At 29.2% G+C, this 8,241-nt stretch overlaps 1 protein-coding gene across 1 annotated transcript in view; it reads right to left on the bottom strand.

Annotated features, from left to right (window-relative positions):
• The window catches only part of S6kII (Ribosomal protein S6 kinase II), a 72,941-nt gene extending 64,970 nt beyond the window's left edge, over positions 1–7,971 (bottom strand). The window contains exon 1 of the mRNA XM_014433290.3: positions 7,927–7,971. Within this exon, the coding sequence (XP_014288776.1) occupies positions 7,927–7,956 (30 nt within the window). The 5' untranslated portion in view covers positions 7,957–7,971. The remainder of the gene's footprint in view (positions 1–7,926) is intronic.
• Positions 7,972–8,241: the final 270 nt, after the last annotated feature.

The raw sequence follows: 8,241 nt of genomic DNA, 5'->3' as shown, positions 1-8,241 counted from the left end.
ATGAGCCCCTAAATTTACTAATGCCAATTAATAAAGAGCATATCCGGGGACAAGTGCATACTTTTTTTTAAATCAAATTTGTTTTGTTGATAAAGTTACCAAAAATGACAATTTGAAGTAAATAAGATGGATTTACTTATAAGCGTAGATGCTAGCTCCACCAATAAAAAAACTCTGAATTAAATCCCCACTACACTAGCCCCAACTTACCTTATGGTATTTAGAATTATAACGACGACATTTATGTACATTAAGTAGTTAAGATCATTTTTCCAACTCTGAGAGCGACGTATTTTGTCAAATGAGGCATCAAAAGAACACATACTTTAGATGAATAAGGTTTTCCTACAGGTCGGATTGGAAAATTTCTAGCCTCCTTTCATTTTGTTAAATTCGACTGCGGTCATAGAGTAAATCTGATAGTTTTCTTGAGTAGAACCTTCGGACCATTGCTTTCGTGCTTAATTGAAAGTTTAAATACGGGTAGGGTTTCAATGTTGTATTAAGACAACTAAGTTGTGCTTAACTGCAGTATCGATCTTTTAAATTATATGTCACAGACGCCCTCCTTCAAACCAGTTTGCCACTAACATCAGAACAAAGCCTTGAGTTATGGCGAAAACTTCGTAGCCTTGATAAAACATCCGTTTGTGTAAGGCCTTATAAATACGTTTCAGTGAATACAATTCGATATTAATAACAGTTTAAGGATAGCTGACACTTAATTATAAAACTGGAGGGATGTTTTTCGGTCAGGGAAAAGTAACTACTTATTACGTAAACAGTTACTTCAATATAGTCATCACAAGGTAAACACATTTACCAACTATATGTGCTCAATAGACTTTCGTATTAATGTTTTATTGTTTTTATTTTTAATTTTATTTATTTTTATAGTTTTATTAATAAATATATTTCCATGATATCGCTTTTTTATCTAATGTGATATTATATTTTCTTTTGAACCAATTCATTTTAATTTCTAAAATACAGATGAATTCTCTTAAACTTCAAATCGTATTGCTACAAGCCAATTGCATCGAAGAGAGAATTGGATATACAAGTCAAAGAAGTGTTAAGACGAGTTCACTCATCCAGTTTCTTGTCAGTCTTCTACGGATATTACCTGGCCCAAGTATCACGCCCATGTTATTTATTTGTTTATAGTGAGTTCGTACGAGTTGGACTGTTACAGGCATACCAAGGAGTTAATGTTATTGTCCAAAAGATTTTTGCATAAAATATTTGAAGTTTTTATTATAAGTTTAATTTGTTCCAAATATTTGTGATACGTACGCCCAAATCAGTCACAGTAAGTACATGTATTTAATTTCAGTCTAAGTTTTAGTTTTAAATTTTTCTTAAGGAAACAAGAAGTATTAGTCTTTGATTCCGGTATTTATTTATTTTGTAAATGTTTACACCGTGCAATTCTCACGTATAATGTCAACAGCCAAGGTAGTGTACGGTGTGTTTCTGTTGAATCGGTTTATTGTCAAGGAAAACAGGAAGACGAAGTTTCTTGTCGAAGGGTAAAAATTTTATAGAAAAAAAATATTCACAAACAGTATTGTGAAGTCCATGTCGGAAAAAGAAAATCAATCAAAAAAGAAACTTTTTTTTTTTTTTTTTTTATAAAATGTTAATGTTTATTAAAGAAAAATGTATAAATGACAGGAAATAAAAATAATAAGAAAACGCGTAACCATTATTGAAGTATAGAGAACAGTCTGATATACATCATTAGAAAAACGGAAACAGGAAGAGAAACGGAATTGCTGATAACAACTAAACTAGGGAGATAAGAGGTGAGTTGGGAGTGGAGTATCAAAGAGTCAGTCACTCACTGAGTAGAAGCTTTAGTCATAAGCTGTTAGTCACCAAACTGTAAAATGATTACGACTTAGTCATTGCTATAATTTTAAAATGAAAACTGTACAATTGATTTTGGCAGTAATTGATTCATATTATTTTTTGGCCTGATATAAAATTAAATTAAATTTGTGCCGCTACAACCCATGAAGGGTAGATTCAGTATTTTGTAAGGGACCACTGTTACTAGACCAACGTTTGAGCCAGGAGGTGATTTGGTGAGAATCACGCAGGGCTCCAGAACCCACAGGAGTTGACTCACGGCTACAGTAGGGGTATTCGTGATGTTGTGTTAAATGTAAAATGTTTTACCATGTTAAATGTTATAAGTATAAGATTGTGAGCAGCCCTATTTAAAGTCATGTTTAATGTATAAGAGCTCCTAGCGGATTTTCTAAGCAATTCGTTTCATAACCTTTCTTTCCAAAACTCTTTGTTAAGTCTACTTCTAAGTTTTTATAAAAGTAATTTATTACAACATGCCTAAAGTGGAATTTGTTTGAAAGTTTGTCTTTGTTGATCTTCTAATTAGTGAGGAAGAGAATCAAGATGAGCTAATTATCAACTGTCATTACATTATTATTATTACCATCCATTGCTTTATTAGTTAGTTAAAAACATCCATAAAATATTAACACAATCAAAACACAAACTATGAGCAAGTAACCACATACGAAACAAAACAAAATGGTGACTAGCTCATTTGGTCTGTTGCGTGACGTCATTCTCCATTTAACAGGCCAAGTAACAGACTCTCGACCATGTTATATGTCATATCGTTTTAACATGGTAAAATAAGAAGTTTTTCTATTTAACACGCTTTAACATGTGAAACTAAAGATCATGAATACCCCTAGTGTAACAAAAAACAAATTTCTGCCCAGCCGGATTCGAATTCTGGTCCTTAGAGTTAGTAGCCACAGGCCTTATCCCGCGGCTACCCGCATCCAACTCGGTCTGGTATAGAAAAAACGAAATTTATTTAATACCTTTATTTTAATACTTAAATAATTCGAGGGTAATAATATAAGAATAGAATATAAGAATAATAATAGTATAAGAAGCATCTAGTATAACTTCGCAAAATATTGATTTTACGTAATTTTGAAAAAAAAAAAAGTTGGTTTATCAAAAACTGTACCTCGAAAACACTAGAACGTAAACATCTCTATTAGGCTTATGTTGGAAAAGTTACTCTACTTTAAATTATGTTCTGTTAAGTTATTTAGTGTTCTAGGTAGTTTTAAAAATGTGTAGCACCAAATGAAAAATTAATTTTGTAAAGTTTTGAAACGGTCACTATTTTTTACTATTTTTGGCAGAGCTATTTCTTGAAAGTAGTAATATATAGTTTTCATTAAAGTAATAAAAAATGGTTCTCGTGCTCTAGAACACTCAGAAAGGTGTTTTGGTTCGTTCTTTTTTAAGTGCAAAATAATTCACATGGGGATCCGAGCTGAATCACATGATTCAACCAATCCATATTTCCCTTTGATCTCGGTCTTTTTCGAGTGGTAGTCCCTTGCATATTTATCTATACCTTCTTGTACATCCTTAGAATTCTCATTAATTGAAATTTTTGAACTATACTCGATAAATGAGTAAGGATTTTCTGCATTTAAAAGAAGTACATGTAGAAACCATAGTAGACAGATAAAAATCTTTTCGCAGTTTACAGTATTCATTGAACCCAAATCGTCGTAAAAATGAGGATCCAGTCATTTTAATACTAACAGCTCTATGAGAATATTAAAAAAATGCTTAACTAAGTATGAGTAAGCTGTGTATTCACCAAATAAAGTTGGGCAGTACTACTTGATTGAATAAAGTTTTTCTCTCCTGGATATTCTTGAAAGTTACTAGTTTTAGCTCCTTACTAAAATCTAGACAGAACCTCACCATGATTTTTAAGTTTTGTTTATCTCAAAAAACATCGGATTTGACTTACACCACTTTTGCATTCCATGGCTCAATTATTAACGAAAAACCTTCCTACTAGTGAATCGATAGTTTGTTTATTGTGTTCTACAATTCTCCAAGAGAATGTTGCAAAACGATTAAGTTACTATAGTATTTGTGCCATATCAAAACTGATGGCTGGGATATTCCTTTGTCTATGACGATCTATGTCACCTAAAATATAATAGCCATCACGTTATAATGAGCTGATAATTTATGTTGATCACTCAAAGAGAATAATTAACGTTTTAATGAGGTCATTAAAGGAGACTAAAACATAAGTAAAGTGTGCGAATAGCCTTTGATAGTGGACAGTAATGGAGGCCAGCTAGTGTAGGTAATATTAATCAGTTCCACGTACTGGAGACTGCCTGCTTCAGTTCTCCAAACACACACATCCTTCATTCCAGCAAGTCGGACAATGTTAACAAGAATAATTGATTAAAATATATTAATCTGGTTATTACAATCTACATAGTTCATTTGTAAGTTGGTCCCCATTTATTTGAAGAATCACTTTTTAAAAATGTGTTAAAAATTCAATACTGTACAATTATTCATTTTATTTAAAAATTTACTTAACATATATGAGATGTTCCCAAAATAATTTTTTAATTAAAATATTACAAAGTTGATGTATTGATTTTTTATTTAAAAAAAAAACTCATTTATCAATATTTTGTTATATCAATATTTTCAAAATTATTATTCAATTTATCAATATATACACTAATTGTTGTTACAAAGATCAATAGTTAAAAATAGTTTATTCTGCTTCTATGTTTTGAATATACTAAGTACGATCATAGTGAATCTAGGTACAAGGAAATTGACTTGATTAGCAAACTCGTAACAGTACAAAGAATATTTGTGGATAGTCATACAATTAATGGTTTTCTTAACTTTAATTATACTCTTACTTTATGATAAATACAATCAAAAAACTATTAAAATTCATTCGTATTATATAATTTAATTCTATAGAGAGAGGATAGTTGAATTGAAAGGTAATCGACGCAGAGAAAAAACTATAATATTGGATATAATAAAATTAGTTGTAAAAGTAATAATATATATTTTTATAAACAAATAATTAATAAGATTGTAATTATTAATTATTATTAACGATGAAAGGTAGTTGACCGTGAATGAATTATATAAAAAGATGGTTGGAGGTGCGGTCAAAATGTAACACAAAAGTTGAAATAACTAATTTAATTGTGCTAACGTTTCGGCCAGAATTTATAGCCATCATCAGGGCTAAGAACAAAGAACAAGATAACAACCAATGAATACAAAAAATAAAATATAAACAGAATGACATAAAGTAAATAATTGTACAGAATGAAATAAATAAAATTAAAGTGATGAAAGAAGTGGGGAAAAAATGTATACATAGGTAATTGAATAAGTAGGCAAAAAAACATAATTAAGGAAATAAAATAAAAACTTTAAGTTATATAATGCAAAGGAATATGAATATTTTAATTATAAATTATTAAGAAATTAAAATATTCATATTCTTCTGCATTACATAACTTAAATTTTTATTTTATTTCCTTAATTATGTTATTTTTACTTACTTGTTGAATTACCTATACATACATTTTCCTCCCACTTCTTTCATCACTTTAATTTTATTTATTTCATTTTTTACTATTATTTACTTTATGTCATTCTGTTTATATTTTATTTCTAGTATTCATTGGTTGTGACCTTGTTCTTTGTTCTTAGCCCTGATGAAAGCTAGGAATTCTGCCCGAAACGTTGTTATTTATTGTTATGTAGTTATTTCAACGTATTTGTGTTATATTTTGACCGCACCCCAAACCATCTTCTCCTCATATATTTATTATTATAGAATAGTTAAAATCGTACAAAATAAAGGCTAGAGACAGAGGATTCCAAAACGTCAGCGTTATGTATAAAAAAAAAAAAAGAAAAGAGAAATACTGGAGTTTATGTTAATGATTTTTTTTTTTTTTTTTGGAAAGCTCTTACCATTGATATTTCATAATATTAAAATTTATATAAATGAGCTCTTATTCTTATTTTTTTCCCTGGCAAAAGAAACAAACATAATCAACTAAAAGTAACGTACGTAAAGTAAAACTAATTTATTCAGATTTATTTTAGCATCGCCCAAATATTTACTTCATTGTAGTGATCACGGACTAATTAGAAAAATTAAATAAACCTAATTTTAGGTATAGTGATGAATACTTTGAAATTTTAGAGAATAAAAAACCCTTAAATTGAGGGTATCGATTGCTCAAAAAGTAGTACATCCGATAGGTTAATGAATCGATAAGCTATTGAGATAAAATTTATGTATTTATAAGATATTCGTGTGTTACAGCTGATTTACGAGTATAAAAGGTGTCTCTAGAGTACACGTGCAATGTAAAATATCAGTAACATTTCGTGTATTAGGGCATTAAAAAAAAATAAAATAAAACTCAATCCCATCCCTGTAATGTTAGACAATCATTACAAAGGATTTGTAAGCAGGTGTGTATATTCTGGATTTAGATAGTCTATACCATATCCAGTTTTTTATGAAATTGAATGGGTTTTTAGAATCACTGTAAGATTTCAGATTTACTCATACATACGGACTGAATCCTTTTTTTTTTATGTGTACGGTCAAATCAACTAATTCTTAGCACATTTTAGAATACAATTTAAAAAAATCTAATAATCGTTGATTTTTTGGGAAAAGCCATTTTATGAGGTTTCAAATATCAAAATACTTCAGAAAAATAGAATTATTACGTTTGTTATGATTTTTATTTTAAAGCCAGGAATAAACATTTTTAAAAATGACTTCAAAGCTTTAAAACAAATTATGAAATCGTAATATTTTCTCATATATTTGCAGAAGGTATTTTTTTCTTAATTGTATTTTTTCTATTATTAAATATGAGTATTTCTGTTCCTTAGTGTTTATTCATGGTCATGTAAAACTAAATAAAATTATAAAAATCCATGTTTTTTTTCTTGGAGATTTTAAGGGTTTTCATATTTTATAAAATTGCTAAAAAAAAAAAAAAGAATTGGTATATTCGTAGTGAAATAAATTTCTTTTTTTGTGGAAAAGGTCAGGAACAATCGAATTGTCAAATTCAAAGGTTTGAATATATATACAGATATTTTATAAATAAATTTTAGTCTCAAAACAATTTATATTTCTTTATAAGTCCGATGTTTCGGCCATCCTCAAGGACAATGATAAGGTTATGATAAATTATAATAGAGAAGGTTGACTGTGATTAAAAGTTTTTGATTTTTAATCTAATGAGAAGAATTGAAAAAATAGAGTAATTGCGGGCTGAAATTAATGACTTAAGCAGAATAGCCTGCATAAACATTTTAAAAATTGATATGGTTCTAAAATTCTATTGCGATTGTCCTTGAGGATGGCAAATTGGCCAAAACGTCGGACTTATGAAGAAATATTAATTGTTTTGAGACTAAAATTGGATAAAATTTATTTATTTAAACAATAATAACCCACTGGTTAGTGTCTTAGGATACTTCAAGACACTGTAAAGATTATATATAAAACATATTTAACAATCCTACATTTGATGATTTCCTACATACTAAAAAAAGATTCGCAAAAATAGATTTAGTTCATCTGTAGTGAAATAAATTTCTCTTTTTTCGGAAAAGACTAGAAACAAATGAATTGTCAAATTCAAAGGTTTAAAAAATATAAATGAGAAGTATATAAATATTTAATCATAGATATGCAAATGGACTTCTTTTTAAATATATTCTTTAATTATTCAGTATTTCCTTTTCTTTTTAATGCTTACTAGATAAATTTTAGAATAAATTAAAATAAAAAATCCAATAATCATCTTTTTCCTAATGAGTTTTCACATATTACAAAATCTCAGAAAAAAAAAAATTAAAAATACTCTCTATTAGTGTAAAATAAACAAATTTCCAAGGTTTACAAGAAACAATTGTGGAGTAGAAAAATAAAATAAGAGAACGTAAATTAGAAGCAGTACCAAAGGCCTACGGCTAGAAGGCGGATTTTCGGAGGCTGGATAAGTTCCCGATGACGTGGATAAAGGAACTTACTTTCACTGCCTTTGTGAATATCAATGCCATCGCTTCAAAACAGGAACGGCGGGTTGTTGGTCCCTCTTACGGATCTTTCGGGTCTGAGAACGAGTTCTGCAAGTTAACGAACGCTATATTATTTAACAGCTATTATTATAAATAGACTATCATTATAAACTATATAGTATAAACTATAGACATCTGGCACATTTCGACAGACACTGACCATAGAGGAAGTGACCTTTCTATGGTATTCTATACCAATGTAAAAGACAAAGCAAGGGTTGACACATGCAGCAGGTACAAGCTGCCATCTCACAATGGACTTGCATC

Source organism: Halyomorpha halys, unplaced genomic scaffold, assembly GCF_000696795.3.
Source record: "Halyomorpha halys isolate HHAL.00 unplaced genomic scaffold, Hhal_1.1 Scaffold1183.1, whole genome shotgun sequence".
In the NCBI taxonomy this organism is placed as follows: Eukaryota; Metazoa; Arthropoda; class Insecta; order Hemiptera; family Pentatomidae; genus Halyomorpha; species Halyomorpha halys.
Note: the sequence above shows the minus strand (reverse complement) of the source record. Positions and strands in the feature narration are given on the sequence as shown.